The sequence below is a fragment of the Anabrus simplex genome, chromosome 6 (genome assembly GCF_040414725.1).
Source record: "Anabrus simplex isolate iqAnaSimp1 chromosome 6, ASM4041472v1, whole genome shotgun sequence".
Lineage (NCBI taxonomy): Eukaryota > Metazoa > Arthropoda > Insecta > Orthoptera > Tettigoniidae > Anabrus > Anabrus simplex.
Genome location: NC_090270.1, coordinates 244,753,442 through 244,778,889, shown reverse-complemented (window position 1 = coordinate 244,778,889; position 25,448 = coordinate 244,753,442). Strand labels below are relative to the sequence as shown.

At 38.7% G+C, this 25,448-nt stretch overlaps 1 protein-coding gene across 1 annotated transcript in view; it reads left to right on the top strand.

Annotated features, from left to right (window-relative positions):
• Positions 1 to 831: 831 nt before the first annotated feature.
• LOC136875953 (serpin B6) overlaps positions 832 to 25,448 on the top strand; it is a 177,103-nt gene continuing 152,486 nt past the window's right edge. Inside the window, exons 1-2 of the mRNA XM_068228277.1 lie at positions 832 to 1,058; positions 14,459 to 14,529. Coding sequence (XP_068084378.1) covers positions 832 to 1,058; positions 14,459 to 14,529 — 298 coding nt within the window. The remainder of the gene's footprint in view (positions 1,059 to 14,458; positions 14,530 to 25,448) is intronic.

The following is a 25,448-nucleotide window of genomic DNA, read 5'->3' as shown; positions in this document are numbered from 1 at the left end:
AAGCCCAGCAAGTCTTGAGTAATAATAATAATAATAATAATAATAATAATAATAATAATAATAATAATAATAATAATAATAATAATAATAATAATAATAATAATAATAATAATAATAATAATAATAATAATAATAATAACGGTAAGAAGAGGAAGAAGAAGAAGACTTAAGTGGCCTTGTGAGGGTAAGATGACACCCTACCTTCCGATAACCACTGCTCCTAACTGCCAAGCAACTCTTACGTCGGACGAAAGCGTGCACTCGAAGGCGCAAGATTATTTGTGTTGCTGTAACTGTACAAGAGTATGATCCACAATTTTAGGTTAGGAAATGTTTGTATACGACTAGATCCCAATTTTAGGTTAGGAAATTTTCATAAAATAATTTATAATATAAAGTAGTAAATATCATGTGAGTTTTTAAAGATGTAAGAACATAATGTTGTAAGAAGAATGTGTAGTTAGGGAATATTGCATATGTTCATCATTAAATTTTGTATACATTTCTGTTTGGGTAAGAGTATGTAAACACGGCCTAGCAGTAAAGATTGTGCAAACTGGAAAACGGCGACTATATCGGGAAAGACGGTTGAAATCGGTTAAAAGTGTTGCAACATGTGGTTTAGAAACTCGGGGCAAGGCTGGGAAGTGTAGGGTGAAGATGCTAATCCATCTATGTGGATAAACGTGCGAGATCGCTATTTGCGGGTCGGTAGCTTGGTAACCAATCTGAAAGCTCCAATTTCGAAAGAGGTCACATTGACAAAGAGATGCTTGAAGATGTGGCAGTAGTAGTGTTGTTTCCAGTGGATTTTGGCGGACGCTACGCTACATGGAGCGAGCCTACGTGTACGCGTGCAACGAGAGTCTTAGCGATCTTATTATGGAGTGCTGGAGGAAGCATGCTGTGTGTGCGTGCTACGAGTTACTGTTCACGACTATTGCGGTTGCTGTTCATGGAGACTACCATTACGAAGGTTGCATTACTGTACCGTTATGGAGTCATGGCGAGTGCATAACTCGGCGGAAGATGTTAGGCTACATAGTGGTCTGTTTTAAGTAAGACTGTGGAATATTCCTCTCCGAGGAAATGCACACTGTGGGCAGTGTTTTATAGGTAATCTGGAGGTAATGTTTTGTTGTGCACAGAACTGATAATGACTTGACGAAACCGTAGGCCAATTGTTTACTGTATTACTTGCTTGTTCTTTGAATAATACGAGAGCGTTGTCGTTATATTAATAATCCCGCAGCAGACATTTTACATTGTGGATGTGTATGGCTTATTAATAGAGTATACTGAGGTGACTGGGATTGTTTGTTTTGTACTGTTATAACACGTGGTAAATAGATTCCACGGTGATAATGCTATTGTGCTAATGTATGTAAGGTTAGGAAGGGACAGTTTTTCTATCCGTAGGATATAACCAATTTGAAGCATAGCCTTCAGAACTATGGATAGTTGTGGTGTATAGCTTGTAGATGTTCTTTTGTGTATGATTATATTGGTCTCATCACGTGATGATTGTTGTTGGTGTTTGTCATGTTCTATTTTGTTTTGGGAGTGATTTCATGTAGTAAAAATTGTGTTAAATCTTTTATCAGTGGAGTAAGGAAAAACCTGGCGTGCTACCCAAATTTAATTTCAGGGGTAAACAGTAACAGGTAAGGTTATAAAGCAAGTTTGGAGCCTCGTCAGCCTGATGGCCGTTGCTTTGGGAGAGGGAATTCTTTCATGCTCTACCCAATCAATTATTCCTGTAAATCTTTTGCAGGTGGCGACTAATTTCGTTATTTATATTTTATTCTAGTTACAATTTATCCATTTCGTATTATCATTTCGCCAAAATACAACAGTGCTAGTTATTACTGTAGTGATATGGCGACATGTTGTATTCGTACCAGCAAGGATTTCTCATTCTCAAGCTTTGAGTTCACATGGATAGTGATAATGATCGAAAAAATGAACACTAGCTCCCTGGGATTCATGTTTTGCTTTGCCATGTTTACCTAATTTCCATATAAGATTCTCAATGATACTACACTGTAAATATAATCATCACTGTATAACAGACAACTCATAAGGGCAGCCTTAAGACCCGGTTTCGAAAACATTGTTAATGTTATACTATTTGTTTGTCCAACCCTTGTCCCGTTCCTCTACGGGGTCGTGTATGAGGTGGGATGAATCTGTCGTGGCGGGTTTTTATGATCGGATGCCCTTCCTGACGTCACCCTCATCAGAGGAGTTAATAAGATGAAATGAATGACGTGATATATGATAGTAAGAAGGGAGAGGGTGAAACCCGGTGCCGGCACATAGTCTACTCATGTCAAATAGCACCAAGGGGTCTGCTCGAGGCTTAACGTCCCCATCCGACGGCCGAATCACCAACAACAGCGTCATATGCCCTCACTCCATATGAACACTACGGAGAGGTTTGGAATTTAATCCAGGCTTTTGGCACGCAATCTAGGGATTAGATATTGTATATCACCACCTCCCCTACCCTGCCGGCCAACATTCTGATGGTGAACATTTTCCGACCAACGGGACACAAACCGGCTAACCTCGGCGTCAGACCGTTTAGACTTCAATGCCTTAACGATCATCGCCACCAGGCTAATGTGAAACTTTTTATTTAATATAAAAGAAACTCGATTTTGCTTATCTTTTTTCTGTCAAAGTTGTCAAGAAACGGTGCGGGAGAAGAGTACTACGACCGCTCCCCCCCTCTCCAACCTGAGATTCTACCGGCCGCCACTAGTGGAAGTGGTCCATTTAAAGTACGAATTCTGGTCACTTGTATCAATATTACACGTTTGACCCCGCATTGTACGATTGAAACATAACAAATTGATTCACACGACAGCCAGCGTGTTTAGGTAAAAATTTTCTCCTTGGATGATCTCTTTGCTAGCTGTACTCATCGCTCTCAGTGCAAATTGCGTTTGTTTCTTATACCGTTATCCATGTTATGGAGTTTCTTGAGAATAATTGAGCTCTCCCACGCGCAGAGGAATATGGCTGTCAAATAGAGGTGAGAGCACGCATTCATATAAATCAGATCTCTTTATATCAGCCGTAAGACGTCAACTGCTGAATGCACGACCGACCCTGATATTCATATCATAAAACTTGTGTGTTCTTAAATGCCACGCATATTACTCCGATTAAATATCACTATCGTATGCGTTCTAGATTTGAATTCAGGCTAATTTGTACGTATTCTATAGAGAGCCTGCACGGCCGCTCTTAGCGCCTCTAGCGAAATAAATCGGTAACGTTTTGGTGATCTTGTCTTGAGCGGTCAAGCCAGGCTGTGTAACTGTGGGTGTGAAATTGTGGTAGTTGTAGTGTATCAAAATGCCTAAATCAAAAAGAAACTGCTGTGCAATGAACTACCACAACACACGCATGGAAAAGGAATTACATTTCACACATTTCCTGGTCGTTCATGGGAATCTGACAGACGCAGGAAGTGGATTTGGGCTGTGGGAAGAATAAAGTAAATACTGTACCGTACCCTGGGGTAGGAACCCTGTAGGACGATGCCTCCATTTCCTGACTTAACATCCGACTAACTCAAGTGGGTAGAGAAGTGGGTTAAGTTGTCGCGGTTAAGTCTAAAATTCGAAGTTTAAAACTTATCTCTAAGTATCACAACAGGAATAATGGAGGTTTATCTCTAATGAGAAACACTAATATGGCGTAAGATAGGTTTATTGCATAAAATAACCCGAACCATACTACAATTCACAAGATAAAAATCAAATTAACCAACGGCTTGAAGCTAGCATCGAAATGAAATTAAATACAACCAAGGAAATACGGAAAACAAACATTATCAACGCAAAACAATTAAAATGAGGAAATGAAAATTCCATTTACAAAATTAAATATTGAGAAGTTTCATTATGAATCAACGTTATAGTCCAACGTTCTAGTTCATATGGAGTAACACCGTCGTAATAATCACGATTTTACAGATTTGTTTAATTTCGGGAAGGATGCCGCGATAAGCGCATCTAAACGTGATCTAAATTTGGACGTAGTGGGACATAATGATATGAAATACGAAAAATACTAGTGGCATTTCCCTACTTTATATTTACAACAATCAAAACAAGCTAAAATAATCAAAGTATTTACACTGGATCAGGTGGGTGGAAAACTTACAAAACTACACTGACTCGAAGTGAAACGCGGTTCACCAAAGATCTAGTCGGAACTAGATTAACATTGATCATCAACTCAGCATCGGGCTGTTCCCATTAATCAACAAGACAACAAACCAAAAATCACAATGAAATCACACAAATATACAATCCTGTAAAAGAAACAAACAATATAATTCAATAAACACAAGAAAAGCAACGGGCAACCATCCCGTTCATCTTACTGCATCGGCGTGCAGGGTAGCGCCCTTCATCAACTACAGATTTCCTGCTTGGCAATCAGCTGAAAAGAATATTAAAACTCAAGACTACTCTTGAAAATTCGTCGCTGTTTTGACAAGATTATATCACGGTAAATGCTCATCGCTTCACAAGTATGGTGTAACTTCGGCTGATAAACTGACCTTCATAGCGAGCTAATATTTGAACAACTGCTCGGAGATTCACATACAAAACGTACACATTGCCGGCATGCTACTATATTTCTCAACACACATGTAATAATCACTGGGCCTGACTATTACTTCACGGCAATTCTACGTCTCAATAATAATCCATCATACAATCACAGGCCTATTCTCACTTCACATATTTCTCATAAGATTTCCAGGTATGCACCACTGCCCGCATCATTGACTTCACATATTTTTCAGCATGCACTAAATTCTCATGTATATCCTGTAATCTCATCAGCCTTCTCATTACAAATCAGGGTTCGATTCCCTGTCTAATCATTGTTCAAAACAGTTTCCAACCCATATTAAAAGAACGTATTATAATCAACGGTGCACATACAGCTTCGCACGTCTCACAGCACCTGTAATGAATGCAGCAAGCATCCTATCTGTCACTAATCTCTCTAAATAAATAAATAAATAAATAAATAAAATTAAGTCTCGAAGCTGCGAGTGTGTAACTCGGGATGTTGATGATTTCAGCTATCTAATCCTCCTATTTCTACCAAAACAAAACACAGGAATAACCTTAAGCTAAATAACATGCATAATTCACACCAATAAAATCAAAATAAGACTTATCATTTCCCTCAATATCCCATCTAGCTAATTGTAAAGTAGAAGAAAGAAAAAGAAAGCATGCGATGCCAACCTGTCCGTATTTACAATAGCACAAATATAAAATAAACACATGCCGTCAGGCTAAAATTACACTAAAGAAAATCCCTAATCTAAGCCTCACTAGTATTAATCGTAATTCACAAGGCATGTCATTTAAACATATTACACGCGTCTTATCTTGGCAACTCCCAGGATATCTGGAGCGGGTGACATCCCCACTGTCATGAGTATCTACTCCATGATCATCAGCGTTTCAATAAGAGGATCCAATCTTCTTTCTTCTATAGGCGATGCCATCTTCTTAAAGCTAGTTCCTGTATAACAGCAACACACAAATTTCTGGTCAGTATTTCTTCACCGCTCTCTGTGCACGTTGCACCGAACAAATCCCCTGTCCGCTGCAATTACAAGCCAACGTGAATAAAGTAACACCAGCAACACGTTCACAATGTACAGTAAATATTATGGGTTTAAATACTGTCACTATGAGCGGCCCGCAGATCGATTCGAATAGTCTCTCGCGAAACGCGACCGGCCCGAAAGTAATACACGGATAAGCGTCTCTCGCTCGATTACCAGTCTACGGCGGAAATTACAGTTTGTTCCTTTAATACACGAACTTGTGACATAGCGCACTTGGCTAATTATTGCCGCACATAGTTTACACAACACTGTTCACAAGAAAAGAAATACACCGCCTTGGGTCGGTACGTCCGTAGAAAATTAAACTCCTGCCCACGTGGCAGCAATTACCCGTCCCGCGTACGCTTAAGTATCACACTGATATTCACTATTCGACCGCGCACCCAAAGAAAGGAGAACGGAGCGATGCTCACTACTCGACCGCACACAAAGAAAAGAGAACACTCCCAAAAGGTGGTGTGGTTAAGTAACTAAGCAGACGCCGTTATGGCTAGGGTATTCCCTGGAGATTCAAATGCTCAGCCAATCAGAGCTATTGTTTCACACAGTGTCTTTGCACTGAAATTAATATCAGATGCACTCATGATAACCTGATTACGGCTCAGACAATTTTTGTAATTTATTACTGAATATTTCTAGCTCTCAAATAACAAAACTGACCACTCTTTCTTGCTGAACACACCACGCGTAGAGCAATGTTGTTCATCCTGAAATGTTAACTCTGCGCGGTCCAGTATTCACAATAGCCACGCCCTCGCTTCCTAATTGGCTTAACACACCTCGTGGCCCAACGATCTCTGAACGTGCTGGGCTATGCTGATTCTGAGTAAAATTGGGCCGTTTCACACGGTCACTGGAAAGCTTCGCGCAAGTGTCCCGCGGCATTCTGTCTCCTGGACTTCCGGTCTCAACTGTAATCTGCTACTCTTCTAATGTCTGACTGCAGTCCACGTTTATAATACTGTTTAATACGCCATATAAGGCAATTTAATATTTCACATGAGCCGTCAGGGTACGGCGCAGTGCAGTACCTTATTTCATTTGTGACGTAAATCACACATTTCATATCACATATTTCAAACATACCAGGTATGCCACGCCAAGAACACGTTCTTTAAGTACACTTTGAAATAGTAAATTTCATTTCGAGTATGCATTTGCAGCAGGTTCGTACGTTTACATTCATGTCCTTCCATGTGCGCGTGTCTTGACTACACCGAATATTTATAATAATAATAATAATAATAATAATAATAATAATAATAATAATAATAATAATAATAATAATAATAATAATAATAATGTTTTCCTGCATTTCAGTGCAGATGGAACTCCACGAGAACCCACCAAATGCTCCGTCATTTGTAGTGAACATTTTGTTGGAGGAAAGCCAAGTAATATTGAAAATCATCCATCATGTGTTCATGAGAGCTTTAAGAGGAAACCGAAAAGAGAATGGGGTGTATCTCGGTTTGAAAGAACGAGTAAAGGAATGAAATGCTTAAATATACAAACGTCTCCTAATCAGGAAACTCATGAATTTATTGTGAAAAATTAGTGTGAAAAACTACATGAGTCGGTGCAAGCAGTATTGGAGATTGAAGCAACGACTTTCGAATTCACTTGTGTTTTTAGTGGGAATGATGTAGGCTTACAGTGCAACTCAAGCACAGTACCTCCAAGTATTTCGGAGAAGGTGGATAAAAGCTGTGGTCCCAACACCCCCATGGACATATGCAGGGGATTTCTTTGATACCAGAGCATAAAAGTGAGGATTTAACAAGTGTTTCATTTAAAACATTCAATTTTTTTTACTTTCTTTGTTCCTAAAGTGTCTATAAATATAAGTAGAAACGATGTTGTTTACTCTTTTTAATGAAAATGAAATTGGTTATAATCTTTCCTGTCTTGACCGTCATATTTGGTGTACATCGGACTACTGCTGCGCGAATATTTTTTACTGCTCTCGGAGTAGTCAAAAACCGCACTTCTAAATCTATTTTCTGGCCTAGCACACTATCCGTGCAAAATACTTTGCTTCGGCTTTTAAAACATTTTATCCTAACGCACGAATTATAATAGATTGCACATAAATGAAATCAGAAACGCCAGCAAGAATAGATGAGAGATGTTACTAGTACAAGTCATGTTATACATTTAAATTATATCTTCAACCATTCATCACCTTCACTTGGAAACTGAGTTTTAAATGCTCTATCAAGTATTTTTTCTTTTGTTAGCGTTAATATGAGAAGTATAAAAGTCGTCACTCAAAACAAACTCTCCAGAAATGAACACTGTGGAATCGTCTTGAAGTTGAAGCAACTCGTTCATGAGTTTATTAAAATTTGTTCTTATGCCAATACTGACGCTATTGTTGCACAACTCTTCACACAAACTTTTAGCTACCGATTCAGACTCTGTTTTCAGCTCCGCTCTAATAATTTCAGTCCAAGGCGAATTATCTATATCTGCTTTTCGTACTTCATCGATGGTAATAACAGAACCCTTGTCAGTTCTCGCCGTCTTCTTGGGAAATAGATCTTCAGCCTTCTTCCCTTTCACATATTTTATGGACCGTAGAAGATATAAAATCTACACTGTATTAATCATATTGTGAGCACTTAAATTTATTACATAATTAACAACGATAATTTTACATACCAGCTGTTTTCGAATTTGGCTTCCCCCATTCTTGCGGCAAATTTGTCTTACTACATTCTGAATCAGAATTGTAGTACTGTATAATAGCACATGCGTGTTTACAGCGCCCTCCGGCATCAGCCACACAGTCACAGTTTGATTCAACACAGTTTCGTTGATTGTTAAGCTGTAATAGAAGTTCGAAGTATTACAGACTTCACTAAATCACATAAAATTAAAATGTAAAATATAATTATGTTTAACAATAATGAGGTAACGTAATTACCTCAATTGTAACCTTGTAGGGGCTTTTGCTAACACTTGTCTGTCTTAGGACGAAGCCGGTAAGTGTACAACTGGGAACAGTTCGTCTTTCTTCAACATGCAACACATGGCCACTGTCAACTAGTTTCTGCGCTCTATTCACTGTTGACTTGAGACTATTTTGGAAGTGTATGTACTCAAGCCCATATTGTATTACAACTTCCATAGCACCACTTCATATCTTGACGACAAGATGAAACGATATTTTTTGCCGTTATTATGACGCAAGTCTTCTCTTCAGCGGAACGCACTCTCACCGTATTAATTCTCCGAACTCCACCAGATCGCTCTGTTACTAGTACCGTGCACGCTTCCTATACGCCGGTATTGTAGCTGATATATCCAGGGGATTCAGCTTATGACTTCCTCATATACCGCGGCACATACATCTCATTAAGGACATGTAGAACTGAATGTTGTAAATCCATAACTACTAGGAGAATTATTTTCAAAAGCTTCTCGGTGACATGATCATAATTTTGGGGGTTTATTGAAAAACGAACTTATATGTAAAAATTGACATTTTTAGGTTTTATGCTAATTCATAGCGAAATCGTTCCTTCAACGTGGTGACGAAAGGTTGTTATAATTAGTAACTACAAGTAGTATATTTCACATGAAATAAACAGACTGCCCGTTAAGAGGTATTTTGTGAATACAACTTCGACATTTAAATATGAAATAAACATTTGTACCTAGTACGACAATTTCTGAAAACCTAAAATTTATTTGGAAAGAAAATCTTCCTATTATTTATTCAGTTCGTTTGGTGGTATAAAGTCTTATATAACTTTGTTCACATTTAAAGAACTCTTTAAAAATGTTTATATGTGATGCAATCATTGCTAAAGAAACAATATATTTACTTTTATTCATATGTGGAATATAAATATTATTTTTTCTCTCCGTAAAAGTATGAAGTAGGTCTGATGATTGGAATGACGAAAAAATCCCTCTTTTTCCTCCAAATTTTGGAAACAGATGTCTCTGTCAATGACAACGTTTGGGGAAATTACCAACATTGCCTAAATGGGTTCATTAATAATTCTAAAAAGATCATTATTACAACTAGGTTACCATCTAAATTTCTTGAGAAATTAGAAAAGATTTAGAAAAGAAATAGATATAATCTTGAGATTATATCTATTTCTTTTCTAAATCTTAATGTAAAAGTATACTTTGGGTCAAGGCAGCCTGTACATGAGAGGAAATATTTCATAAATAAGTAAAATATTTTCACAAGAGCCATCGAATTTTATCGTTTATTCTGAATTATATTCTGAATTAGAATGTAATACCACAAATAGTTATAGAGTTAAAGATCATCATGATTTTAAAGGAGTATTTCCCTTGCAATTAATTTTTCATCTAATGAAACCCATGTAGACTAAGTTCAGAGAAGCCTTAGAAGATGAGTGTCCACTGGCATTAATGTCAGTGGTGATGTCCTAAACAACATCCACCTCCTTGATGAAATGAAATGGCGTATGGCTTTTAGTGCCGGGAGTGTCCGAGGACATGTTCGGCTCGCCAGGTGCAGGTCTTTCGATTTGACACCCGTAGGCGACCTGCGCGTCGTGATTAGGATGAAATGATGATGAAGACGACACATACACCCAGCCCCCATGCCAGAGAAATTAACCAATGATGGTTAAAATTCCCGACCCTGCCGGGAATCGAACGCGGGACCCCTGTGACCAAAGGCCAGCACGCTAACCATTTAGCCATGGAGCCGGACACCTCCTTGATGATACGGTAGTACCAGGCAGCAGCCTTACAGAGGTTTAACACAGGATTAAACTATTTTATTCTGTTCATGAACATGGTCAAGATGTTCTCTGAGCCGCAAAAACCAGGCTGTTTTGTGAATCAACGACAATATTGGAGATCAAATGTTACTCCAAAATGCGTGAAATGTGACCCTAATAAAGAAATATTATCTACGATTAAACTGGCCGGAAGTGCACTCGTCAGCATGAGGATTATCCTTTCCAGTAGGAATATCATTCTTCAACTCCATTTTCGCTAGAGGAATAAATATTAATAGCACTGACATGATGGTCCATTTCGATGTGTGTCTCTCTGTACCAACATGCTGTTCGAAGCTGCAAATGTCACTTCTACCTGAAAATTTTCCTTCTGACCATTACTTACGTGCCACATACTCCAGTGAGATAGCAGATGTTTTGAACAAACTGATAGGGTAGCAATAGGGAAGTCCGGACGTCGACAAATTATATATGGAAACATTCGAGAAGTCTGCACTGGCGAAAGTCTGTCTAGTTGGCCTTGACTGTGAGCGGCGGTACACAAACCTATCAAATGGTACCGGTATGTTGATGTCACTTCCTTCCTATTGTACCCGTAAAAATGTGTTCATATCTTTCAGGCGCTTGATATTAAATGAACGAGCATAATTCTTAACCTAGGGAGTGGCTTTATCATTGGAGCTGGTACAGAGAGAGGTATAGTTATCAATTTGAGAGATTATTTTGATAAATTGAGTTTATTGATCATCAAAAGCAAGTTCATATCACCTTCGTACAGCAGCGTGGAAGTGTCGTGGCTGGTTGGTACCTCCAAGTCCTGGGATGGTGCTGGACATCGACTGGGCAGGGACCACACCTGCTCGGATGAGGAGTTCTGGAATGTCTGGAGGTTCTGGAAGTGTCTCGACGTTCTGGAAATCTCGACGTTCTGGAATGTCCCGACGTTCTGAAATGTCTCGAAGATTGGCACACGTTCCTGGGTTCGATTCGAGACGTAACTCACACTTGAATTTCCTGCACGGCACTCCACACATTCAGGGCACTGTCTGAACAGATATGACCTTCTAATTATGGTTACTGCACTCTAGATATTAAATCAAAACGTTCTGGAATAATCACTCGAAGAACAAGTACTGGTAGAAATGCAAGTTCATAATGCAAGCTCACTGTAAGTCAGAATGTTCTAGAGGATTACTGTCACTGCAGTCCTAAATGCATAGTTCCGAAGATTTAAAACATATTGGCAATGAACTGAATAAGTAGCACTCGGAAACTGTCCTGTTGCATTAATAGGCGAAGTGAATAGCCATTAAAGAAAATAATATTTGAAAGAAAAAGTCTGACTTCATAAATTATGGATCACTCAAAATACTGGAAAGTTCTAGGCTTTCTGGAAATGCGATATGCGTATTCTGAATTGTCACAGTCTTTAAGAATCAAAACATAAGTCCCTGTGCAGCACTTGGAAAGTATTGCATATTTCACAATTAAACGTAATGTTTAATGTCCCCTAAGTTTCATAGTCTTTACAAAGCGTAAATTCAATGAGGCACTTGAGAAAACAAGTCACATCGTTCACACGAAGGTTTATGTTGGTGGGGCACAAGTTCATCCTACACGCTCGGAAAGTTTCAATGTTCCAGAAATTGATTCAAAAATACAAGTTCGAATAAGTTCGAAACGTAAGTTCAATGTGGTACACAACACTCGTGAAAATTCAAAGTCCTTTCAATCGTCGTCGAATAAGTAAGTCCCTATGTGGCACTTCAAAAAAAAAGTTCCAATGTGTAGAAATAACAAAGTTCCAATGTGCCAAAATATTAAAGTCCCAACACGACACTCGAAGAAAATAAAATTCCAACGTGTCGAAGTATTAAAGTTCCAACACGACACTCGAAGAAAATAAAGTTCCAATGACAGTGTTCCAGTATGTCACCTTAAGAAAATAATAAAGTCTTATCACGACACTTGGCGAAAATAACTAAGTTCCAATGAGACGCTTCAGAAGAATAACAGAGTTCTTATATGGCACTTTAAGAAAATATCAAAGTCTAATCACGACACACGAAAAAAAAGTTCCAATGTGTCAATATGACAAACTTCCAATACGATGCTCGCAGAAAACAAAGTCCCATTCAGGCACTTCAAGAATATGAGAAAGTCCCGATACAACACTTAGAGAAAATACCGAAATACTTGTATTTCGCAGACTGTCAACTAGAAGTTCGACACACAATACTTCTCCTGTCACCCGTGTCACAGAGACGGCGGAGTGACAGACACTGAATTCGTAGGTCGGGTGGTCCTCCTTTTATACACGTTCGCATGGAAGTGTCTAGAACTCGGGTACTATCTACTCTTATAACTTTTATAATACTTGGTGGATTTTCTTGAAATCTTAACAGATGATGTCCATTGTAAAAGATTTTTAAGATGGCAGTGTCAAAATAGCGATAAAGTAGCTCGAAATGTACTTTTGAGGATGAGCTGGAACATTACCATATATGGTAGCGGATAGCTGGCTTACGGCGGTCACGTCATTCGCTGGGTACGTCACTGCGTTCGGCGGGCTGCCTACCTTCCATCTCGCGCGAAGTTCAACAAACATGCTTCGGACTTCCCTCGTAGCGGTGTTCCCGGTACACTATGAACACACGGAAAAGATAAACTGCTGGAGTTTCTCCCGCATCTCAAGAGGATCCAAGCGAAAATTCAGCTCACGATGATGAGGAAAGTAGAGGGAGAATTCCCATTCCTACCCCACACATTGTACAAGAAGCCTGCACATACCGACCACTATCTGAATAACTACCCCAACCATCGTCTTAAACGGAAGCGGTTAATCTGGTAAGAAGGCTGTTTGAGGGATCCAAGTGGTTGTGTCAGCAGATCTGTATTAGAGGGAAGTGAAACATCCCTTCTGGACTTTATAAGGTAATAGATACGGCAAAACTGTGATCAAAAGGGTTGTTGAGTCCACTCCACGATCTAAAGACAAAAAAGAAGTCACTATTCACCTAAGATTTAAAGAATCATTCTGACAGATAGAGTTGGAGGGAGCAGCACTGCTCGTGCCAATGCGCGGTGTTACCATATTCCTGTATTCCTTTCTCCTTCCAGTAGCTTCCAGCCCAATTGTTCATTCGTTCAGACCACTTTGTTCAGTTGTACATAGCTCAGACGTGAGAGGTTTGGCAACTCCAAGCAACACGAGCTGGCCAGCAGGCTTATCTTCAAGGCAACTGCAGTGAGTCCACTCACGTTTCCATAGCAACCATACCCCATACTTCTTCTTCCCATCCACGCAGATAGTAAACGGACCTCCCTCTAAGAATGTAAGAATGCTTCTTTCAATATTACGACCTTAAAGAGAAAGGCATTTCTTCCTTACACCCCAGTGATTACGGAGAGAACTGGTAAGGTTTCAAAGCGTCACAGCATGAAGGCCGCTTTTACAACTATGAAGGAAATATCCAAGCAGTTACGCTCAGCTAAAGACCTCTCGGGACCGTCTCTCCAGCACATATGTGTACCGTTTTCTCGTTCGTGTGGGAAGATTTATGTCAGTGCCACCAAATGCAGCATTAACGCCAGGATGAATGAACATAAGCGCCATTGTCGTCTCATCCTATCTCTAAAATCTATGATGGTGGAGTAATTTCTTTCTTAGATCATGAGATAAAATCTACGAAAACCACGGTTCTGTCTATCATCAGTCAGTATCATTACTTTTTGCTAGTTGTATTACGTCGCACCGACACAGATAAGTCTTATGGCGACGATGGGAGAAGAAAGGCCTAGAAATGGGATGGAAGCGGCCGTGGCCTTAATTAAGGTACAGACCCAGCATTTGCCTGGTGTGAAAATGGGAAACTACGGAAGACCATTTTCAGGGCTGCCGACAGTGGGGTTCGAACCCACTACCTCCCGGATGCGAGCTCATAGCTGCGCGCTCCTAACCGCACGGTCAACTCGCCCGGTACTATCATTACCGTCTCTACCGAGAAGCTGTGCAGATAATTAAATATGAAAACTGTTCCAACAGAAATGACAAGCGCCTACAGATCAGCGGAGTTTGGAGAAAGATACTCACTGCCAAACGACAGAAGTGCGAAGGTAATGGGACAGAGTAAGCAGGCGTTACCAGCAACAATATGAGAGACAAGATAGTCAATGGTGGTACCACTACCTAGCCTTCAGATACTTTTGTACGGACGCACACCATCTCCTGTCATTCCGTCTTGATAAGGGATACGTGGAGTAGCTGATACGTCGACACTAAGAAATGTCCACACGGCCTAATATCCTGAATGACAATCTCAGCTTGTCAAATGTAGACAGGTATTGATGACCATCAAGGTACATAACCATGAGAAATGAACCGTATGAACTTCTCAAAATCATCATGGAGGGGAAAAGTGAAAGAAGGAAATCTATGGGAAGATGAGGAATTCTAGATTGACGCGTTAGTTCAAACGAAAATCTCGGCCACTTGCTAGGTCTCTTGAAATTTTCGGAGCCGTTGTTCAGTGGGTAATCATAATCAATTGGATAGGCTTACCCAACGTTCGGAGGCAGACGATATACTAAGGAGAAGAGAATATTCTTCGTGATTATTTCGGAGGAGACGACATCCTAAAGAGAAGAGAGTAGCCCCCGTTATTAATTTTTTTGTCGCGATAAACATTCTAAAGAACCAGAAAATATCGTAACTGCGCCTGCGAAAACCGCCATGTGATAATGTTGTGGGAGAAGCACTGACCCGCAACACGTATATTGTCCAGGAGCGAGAATTCTTTTAAATGACTCGCATAATATTGAACCTTAAACGACCGGGCAAGTTGGCCGTGCGGTTAGGAGCCCGCAGCTGTCAGCTTGCATTCGGGAGATAGTGGGTTCGAACCCCACTGTCGGCAGCCCTGAAGATGGTTTTCCGTGGTTTCCCATTTTCACACCAGGCAAATGCTGGGGCTGTACCTTAATTAAGGCCACGGCCACTTCCTTCCCACTCCTAGCCCCTTCCTCTCCCACTGTCGCCATAAAACCTGTCTGTGTCGGTGCAACGTAAAGAAAATAATAAAAAAACCTTAAATGACAGAATCTTATCGGAAAAAGTTCTCTCAGGTACAATGATGATATGTCATTCAAATGGTATTGTGATAAACTCTGAAATATTTCAGAACGTGTGTTTATTCATTGAAAAATATGTCAACAATTTGTTGTTTTTTTAATGTATAAAAGGCGAGGTCTCTGTGTTGTAGTGGTTAGTGTGATTAGCTGCCACCCCCCGGAGATACGAGGACAGGAACGGGGTCCATTCAGCCTCGGGAGGTCAACTGAGTAGAGATGGGTTCGATTCCCACCTCAGCCATCCTGGAAGTAGTTTTCCGCGGCTTCCCACTTCTCCTCCAAGCAAATGGCCGGATGGTACCTAACTTAAGGCCATGGTCGCTTCCTTACCTCTTCCTTGTCTATCCCTTCAAATCTTCCCATCTCCCCGTAAGGCCCCTCTTCAGCATAGTAGGTGAGGCCGGCTGGGCGAGGAAATATACGATCTTGGTAGCAGTGACTTGCGAGAAAAGATGACTGTCGATAATGTTTTGCAGTGACTTGCAAAAAAAGATGACTATCGACAATGTTTTGTTTACGTCCTGTAGGTAAAATGGCGGATAAAAGCAGTAAACTTTCTCCCAGTTTTACTTGTAACGAAATAGAATTGCTTGTGCAATTAGTACAGAAATATGTATATAGTCCGTGAAACAGTGGCCTTATGAATTCCTCCGAAATCTCCCATTTTAATAAAAATACTACGGGAAGCATAAAACCGCAGTGCTATCAGTATCTGACTGAGGGGTTCTACAGCATTATTTCTGAAATAGAGGGAAGTTACTTTATTTTCTAAAATTTACACTTTTGACATTTAAACAGTTCAAAAAGTCACTTTTACATTCTTACCTTTTCGTTGCATGTTTTATTGTAGCATCAATTTGCTGAAATAGGGTTATGACAGTCTGTTTTGTAAGCCTAAACCTATTTAAAAACTATTTTTCATTCCATATATGAAAGTTACGTCCCCTTTCTCGGAAAACTCGTAGTTCCCGTGGTCCTTCAATAATTGGAACCACTTCTTCGTCATCGCTTAGTATTTCTTGAAACACCTCAAAAATATCTTCGTGATCCATTCGTTCTGCGATGTTGTAAGGTTATGTATTGTTAAACTTGAGTTTAAACGGTGGATGAGTGGCAGTATAATTAATCTCTAGTTAAACCTAAGATTAAGTTTTATAATACGTGACTAACAGATAAACCGAAGTTTAAACTGAACCAACAGTTTAAACCTGTATTATAATACCTGCCCTTAGTGTAACACAGCACAGGTAAAAACACTGCTTGCCCTTGTCGTCTCTCGCAACATGGCGACACGCTTCTTACAAAAGACCTGCACCAAATTATTTAAAAATAATTACAGCAATGAAAACTGATACCAAAATATCATATTTTGGTTTAAAATGATGCTTTCTTGATGCGTAATGCATCTGAGATGGTATTTCGAACAAATTTTGATGAACATTTAACCATGACGAAGATAGGACCAAGTGTGAGGACTCAGCCATTATAGCATGGTAGTTTGTGGTGCCGCCACTACAAGCACTGCAAGCGATTATATCCAAAACATGCTCCAGTAATTCTGGCAAGCCGGGTATAGAAAAGTTCGGAAGATGTTACTGTTCGAGATATTTCAGAGAATAAGTTGAATTTCCTTTTCATTCAGTTCCTAAACTCAGTTCAAGCATGTATCTTATGTGGATTGATTAATCCAATAGTTCAGCATACCGTACTGTTTTGTGTCTGGCTGTAAGTCAGGCTATGGTAGAGTAGTTGATGATATGCGATTTTTTCACCACCGAAGGATAGAAATCAATTTCAAAAAGGGGCCAGAGCTATTCCACGGAAGGATGCTGAGTTAACACGCAATAGTAGAATTTGTCATGTTCATTTCTCTGACGATTTGATAGTAAAATCAGGTAATTTTATAGTGACTGGCGAAAAAGTAAATATCACTCGTGTGAGATGGAAATCACGTCCAGGAGCAGTGCCTCACAATTTCCCTAATTTGGCGAAAATACCATTCAAGTGAGATTAAGTCTCGTGAGAATCTCAACAGAAAAAAGAACCTAGAAATTATCAGGAAAAGAAGATTGAAGACGGGAATGCAGCACCGAATGGGGAATTAAAAGGTCATTCTAATGTTGATCAAAATTTGGGTCATTCTAGTGCAATTTCTGATGCCGAAAAGACAATATTACCGCTCAAAAATGCTAACCGAAATTTAATCCAGTCTCAACTCAGCAAAATCGAGAATTAATTTCTTGAGAAGCAGGTTAGAAATACACAGGTATTTAGTTAATCGATGTGGGGTGATATACTTTTTTTATTGTATCGATTCCACGGAGAACATTACAGTTGATCCTTCAGGAGCTGGCTGTTGTATTCGTACTGGGAGTTATGTGCTGTTTATCTGTATATGTACACTCCAGTAAACTGTGCTTTCCGCAACATGCGGTGAAAGCCGTAGCTGTTATTTCCACTTATACTTTTTCTCCATTGTACTCTGCCGTGGAATTTTGATTGTTATCGTGGTATTTTCATTGTTATCTCTCATTAATTTTTAAAGTACAGTGTATATACTTATCAGTTACGGAGTAACACGTTTCCTCTGACATCATTTCTAAGACCAGCTGATCGGTACTGTGGTGCTTGCCCACTCTAGCGCTGCCTGGCGGGGCGCGCTTGATCTCGAGGAGTCCTCACACTTATGCGTATATTTGTCATGATTTAACTTTTATCACACATTTATTCAACAACAATGCATAATGCCAATAAGAAGTAGGTCTAATAACACTCAGTCAATTCAGTTTCGAACGAGCTATTATTGCGCGAAGGTAACAATAGTCTTATGAGTTGTGCTATCTGATATTTTTCAAACATTATTTGAACAGTTCTTGATTTAATTTTTCTCTGATGTAATCGAATAAATTATTATATCTGAAATTCTGGTGTTCCGTAGTTACTGAAAAATGAAACTAACTTCAAGTACGAAGAACTAAATGGTGAATGGTTCAGCAGCTTAGATGTTAAAACACGGAAGCAGTCAAATTAAGCCTATTAAACAAGAATTTTTAATAATCTTACAGTTGTGAAGAAGCTCTTTGTTTATACAATTTGACAATATATTTATAATATCTACTGTACTTACTGTAATGAAATTTATATTAGTTATTCGTAGGTTTTACATTTTATTTGAAGGGGCCCGAAATTTTATTTTGGCAGGCGGGTCCGTATCACAGTCGGTGCGCCCCTTCTCGTACGGTAATAATTCATAGGTTTTACATTTTTTTATTTGAGGGGGCCGAATTTTTATTTGGGCAGGCGGGTCCATATCACAGTCGTTACGCCCCTCTAGTTCGGTAATAGTTATTCATAGGTTTTACATTTTATTTGAGGGGACCCGAATTTTAATTTTGGCAGACGGGTCCGTATCACAGTCGTTACGCCCCTCTCGTTCGATATTACTTGTTCATAGGTTTTTATTTTATTTGAGGGGACCCGAATTTTTATTTTGGCAGGCGGGTCCGCATCACAGTCGTTACGCCCCTTCTCGTACGGTAATAATTCATAGGTTTTACATTTTATTTGAAGGGGCCCGAATATTTATATTGGCAGGCGGGTCCGTATCACAGTCGTTACGTCCCTTCTCGTACGGTAATAGTTATTCATAAGTTTTACATTTTATTTTGAGGGGGCCCGAATTTTTATTTTGACAGGCGGGTCCGTATCACAGTCGTTACGCCCCTCTCGTTCGGTAATAGTTATTCATAGGTTTTACATTTTATTTCAGGGGGCCCGAATTTTTATTTTAGCAGGCGGATCCGTATCACAGTCGTTACGCCCCTGTCGTTCGGTAACAGTTATTCATGGGTTTTACATTTTATTGTAGGGGGCCCGAATTTTTATTTTGGCAGGTGGGTCCGTATCGCAGTCTTTACGTCCCTCTCGCTCGGTAATAGTTATTCATAGGTTTTACATTTTATTTGAGGGGGCCGGAATTTTTATTTTGTCATGCGGGTCCGTAGCACAGTCGTTACGCCCCTTCTTGTGTGATAATAGTTATTTAAGCAACAGCCACGAAAAGTGATCTTTCTTGCTTGTCTTGCTAGTTGCTTTACGTCGCACCGACACAGATAGGTCTTTTGGCGACGATAGGACAGGGAAGGGCTAGGAGTGGGAGGGAAAAGGCCGTGGCCTTATTGAAGGTACAGTCCCAGCATTTGCCTGGTGTGAAAATGGGAAACCACGGAAAACCATCTTCAGGGCTGCCGACAGTGGGGTTCGAACCTACTGTCTCCCGAATACTGGATACCGGCCGCACTTAAGCGACTGCAGCTATCGAGCTCGGTAAAAGTGATCTTTTACGTTACGTGTGAGATGGTTACGTGCTCATCAGAAGAGACAAGGAACGTAAACTTATCACTTTTGTGGCTCTTGTGTTCACTATTTAATTTCGTACTATGGTGAGTTTGCTTATTTTAAATTAAATATTTAATTATAAGTCATTTCGATACGACGCTACGCAAATAATCCTTTGACGATATTTTTCTTGTTTTGTTTCGTTGTGTATGTGTTGCTATGAAAGATATAAGAGGTGCGTACGTGCAGTTATGTGGACATAAATCGTAAAAATTAATGTTATCTTAAGCATTGAAGTGCCCAATAAGTAACCAGAGTCGTAAACATGGTCATCCGATCCTGAATTAATGAAGGTAATACGAACTTTATGGTATACTGTGATTTATACGGTATTCATCTGTCGGAAATGGTGATGGCAGATTACTTGAAATGGGAATGCAAGCACGCCATTTCAATGCTGAAAACATCTCTTAGCGGAATCAAACCACATTAACTCTGACCCGCCAACAACACACACGTCTAGTGTCAGCAGGAACATGAGACTGACGAGGTCGTGTCATTCGAGAGGAAGCCAGCTGAAAATAAGTTAGTTGGTTGGATCCGCATCCTTTCATTTCACGCGATGTTTGATTTGTATCGCCGTTTATTTTCCTGTTTCTCGCATTGCAGATTACATGTACTCACAATCCGCATATGAACGGTTTCACTACTTTGAGCAATTACAGACTATCCACTTCATTACCGTATCGATATTATAATCCAATCAATGAATGAAAAAAGGTTCCACCTAATCGATACTTTCTCTTTTTTATTTAGCTTTGGGCTATTTATAAAGACATTAATAATCACAGAACATGTTTCGATTGCTTAGCAATCATCATCGGCTGTTTACATGTAGCTTAGGTAAAAATAGCATAAAATCAATCTCTTAATTTGCATTAAAACATTAAAAACAGGTGTTAGTAGAAAGCGTATAGGTGGGAGGGGGGAGAGTGCATTGAGGGCGGTTGTTAGTTGAACATTAAACTTAATATTAAAAACACTTATTGGACTAAAATGTATTAGGTTCACTATAAGTCCTGAGAGCTTTTCCAATAAAATCACTTGCTGTTAAAAACTTGGGAGATTTTTGGTAAAATGTTCCTGTTGGAATGTTTATGAAGTGTTTATGTCTTCTTAAAACGGCTTCTGGTTTTCTTCCTCTTCACTTGTCTCTTATTAGGTGGAAAAGTGTGGCCCACTGTTGAATGAAGTCTACTATTTGGTGTTCGAGAATTTGTTAAGTTAGATCGTCTGTATTACGACCTGTAACCGGCAGAAAAATATTGCGTCTATTAGTAGTGGTCGCCTAGAAACGTATTGCATAGGGACGCTATTTAGTATTGACAGATGTGGGAATATAAACCTACCCTTGTCCAGTTTGTTTTCTTTACTTCCCGTGTTGCGGGTGTAGGTTTGTATCTGCTGTTCTCGACCTTGTGTTGTAGCGGTATCGATTAGGTGGAACCTTTTTTTCATTTATTGATTGGATTACTTTGAGCAACACAATTCGTGAAAATCTCAGATATCGCACGATACATTGATTCCAGCTACTCCATTAACAAAATATCTGTACCTTGAATGGTAGATTTCCCATTTAAAAAGGACTAAAGAAGTTCTTACTTTAATCAGAGGAGTTTAGACTAGCGGACTTTACACCTCAACATTAACACATGTATTTTAAGTGTCAATCATTATCATTGTTCTTTTAGTTCTACACAATTTTCTCGGTGTTTTATTTGTATGTAACATATTAAGCTAACATAACATAACATAACATAACATAACATAACATAACATAACATAACATAACATAACATAACATAACATAACATAACATAACATAACATAACAAAACATAACATAACATAACATAACATAACATAACATAACATAACAAAACATAACATAACATAACATAACATAACATAACATAACATAACATAACATAACATAACATAACATAACATAACATAACATAACATAACATAACATAACATAACATAACATAACATAACATAACATAACAAGATTTTTCTATCGTAAAGTGTTACGGTTCGTACATGAATTAGAAAACCTGAAATCACAGACGGACTTGCGTACTCACCAGATCTAAACCCAATGGATTTTGTAGCGTGGGGGTTATTGAAGGATGGAGTTCGTTCAGAAATAAAGTCGGGATCTAGAACGCTTGAATACAACTATTGAGTCTGAATTCACCAAAGTATTGCACCTGTCCAGGGGTCCAGGGCATCATTTAGTTATCTTAGTTCACAAATACAATGTCTGAATTGAATATGTTAGATGAGACCTTCAGAAACCAACCCCCGGCATCGAATTCCATCCTCCCTACTTTCACATCTTCCACGGCAGAGCTTGAGAGAAAAATGGGTCAATGGTTTGTTTGCTATAAAAATGGGCACTAAATTAATTATCTAGAAAGTAGGGGAATCTAAATATGAAAGGAATACGACTTTCACTACCAAATGGTAAAAATGGTGTTCCTTACTTTAAAAACATAACCTTTAACAAACTGAAAAAAACACATGCGAAGTTTGTGAACTTCCTAACTGTCTGACTGACTTTTGAGACATATAAATCTGAATTTAATATGGAAATTATGAATATCTGCATTTAAAATGGAAAATCTGAAAATTAATATTCATTTAATAAAATACAGACTCGTCGAACCCTGTACTCACACTTACTTGTTACCTGCTTACTTACACATACGTTATTTGAAGGGCGCCAGCTGCCACTCAGTACAGCAATAATAGAATGAGACTCTTGCCTATCTCTAGGGTGTGGGGTAATAAGCTTACTTTTGACAACATACCATATAAGTTCTGGGAAAAGGAGATTGGCGTTCGGTTTCCCCATTAATTTTGAGGTTAAGATATTTTACTTTCATTGAAATAAAACTATGAATTCGTTTGATAGAACAATATATATTCTTTAAATAATATATAAAAAAATAGTGAGTCTTGTTGCGATAAAACAGATGAGAATGTGAAATTATGACATTGCAACTGAAAGAAACTAGGCATGAATTTGAATTCTTCTTGACCGGACATTTAACAATTTATACGAAATATTTCCCTCACTGATTCACTTGACTGTACCTTCAACACTTTTAGTGTAATTACGACGTATTCCTTTGATCTGGTGTTTACTGTAGATGTGTCACGCCTAACTTGGTGATACATCCTTGTGACTGCTTCTTCTCCATATCATCTGACTTCTTTGTAAGTCAATATTGGCAGGTCCAGGGTTGCCCTCTCTGACTCCATGGTAAGCCTTGCGTCCGTGTCTTCAACTGAGTGAGCGACCAACCAACTTTTGGCCTCACTCTCTCAATGACCAATGATTAATGGCTCACTGAGTCTTCTCCATCTCTCGTTCACTGACCAACTAAGGCCTCTCGATCTAGTAGACTTCTTCACTGTACTGCTTCCGTTTAAGTAATGACTGACGCTACAATATGCATCCACCTTATATAGACGTTGGTTGACACAGCTACGTAATCTCCAGAAATAGCAATGACATACTCCCACCTACGCGACAGATATTACACACAGTGGTGAAATAGCCCTGCGACGGCCGACTCGCTGAGCGCATATCTAAATAAATACAATGCCGTAGCCATGAAGTGGCGATGACTTGGCAGAATCTCCACTAATCTTGCACAATGTCCCAACGTCACACCCAATCTCTGATATATACAACAATTCTCACTGTACAGGTATTGAGTGGTATTCTACACATATATGTATATATGTATACATCTAAGTACAATCTTGCAAGCAACAGGTAATTGCAAAATCGAATTGAATAAAACGGAGAATTACAATAATAGTAACAATATCACAGATAACATAATAATAATACTGACATAATAATAATAATAATAATAATAATAATAATAATAATAATAATAATAATAATAAAAAAATATAGATAAAATCATACAATAATAAAAATACAGATATCATCTTGTAACGGGATTTGAACCGTTACAATTCGCCTCCCTCATAAATAAATCGAAGAACAAAGAATCGATTGATTTATGAACAAAATTATATATATATATAACACTGACACATAAACACTTTAAATAAGTATACAACAATAATTTTCTTTTTCAGCATCCATACATTTTATAATACATCACATATGAGAATTTTTCTCGCACATTGCCATCGTAGATAACTGTTCAGTGTCCCATTCTCTTTTTATCTCATACAAATCACAAGAGTACAGCACTCAATTTAACACATACAAATAATTTTAAATGATTACACTACATTCTTCTTTTTTTTAACATATCAAAACTTTTTGTGAAATATCACTTATATCAGAACTGTTCTCGCATATTGTTATCACAGATAACTGTCCAATGTCCTGTTCTCCGTTTTTTTGTCACACAGTACATGACAATGTAGCACTTATTCTTCCAATACACCAATACGACACTTGGTTCACACGCATATCGCAGATGTTAGTTTTATTTTGCCAGTTTCTCACAAAATTTAAACATCTTACTCCTATTTCAACAAATCTCACGTGAAATACTTCTTTACATATATAATACTACAAATACCGACAATATCCCCTTCCTGATCTTTTAAGGAATATGCACACTTCCCGATACGGTTCACAACAGTGAAATACCCCTGATACAAAATAATAACTTCAACATATTTCCCGCCTCTGCAGATGATGAAAATGGAACTCTGAGTAGCACTCTGTCACTCAAACTGAATCAATTTTGCCCTTATAAACTTACATATCTCAATAGATCACATCCTTCTTGGCAACAATAATTAAAGAATCAATACTATGGCTACAAGATGGTTCAATTATTCCGTAATCCAGCATAATGTTTATTTGTTCTAAGACGTCACTAGCATTTTTAAGTTGAATGGGGTACTTACCTCCCACAAATGATGAATGGTCATGTACAACAAATTTGTTCATATACGTGTTCTTCCTCACTTACCACTAAATACCTCTCGATGCTTACCTAACATCGAATACAATTACTCCTCCTGTAATTCACTCAAATTACCTCACGTCACTGCCTCATACCGACGATCCCACGGATACTGGTCGTACAGGCACGTAACATACCCAACAAAACATTTCCTCTCACTAGGAACAACTTCACTTACCTCCCATATATTTCAAAGAACACACGTCACCAACACACTTACCTCAGACCATCATAATTAATACGTACTTCTTTGCTAGATTACTCCCAGAACAAACACACACCACCTAAATTAAAGTCTACTCTACTTCCATGATTTGCAACCAAGTCAGCTCCTAAAACAACTGAATACACAAGTTTTGGTACAACAAGGCATGGTTGAAAGTTACATATATCTTCAATTGACTGGTACTGCTATCATTTTATTTACTCACTTTGACTTACCCAACGGCTGTTACAATATCTAATAGTACCTTCATTTACCTTCACAATTTCCATCATCGGAGTTACTATCTCACTACTTACATCATATTCTCAG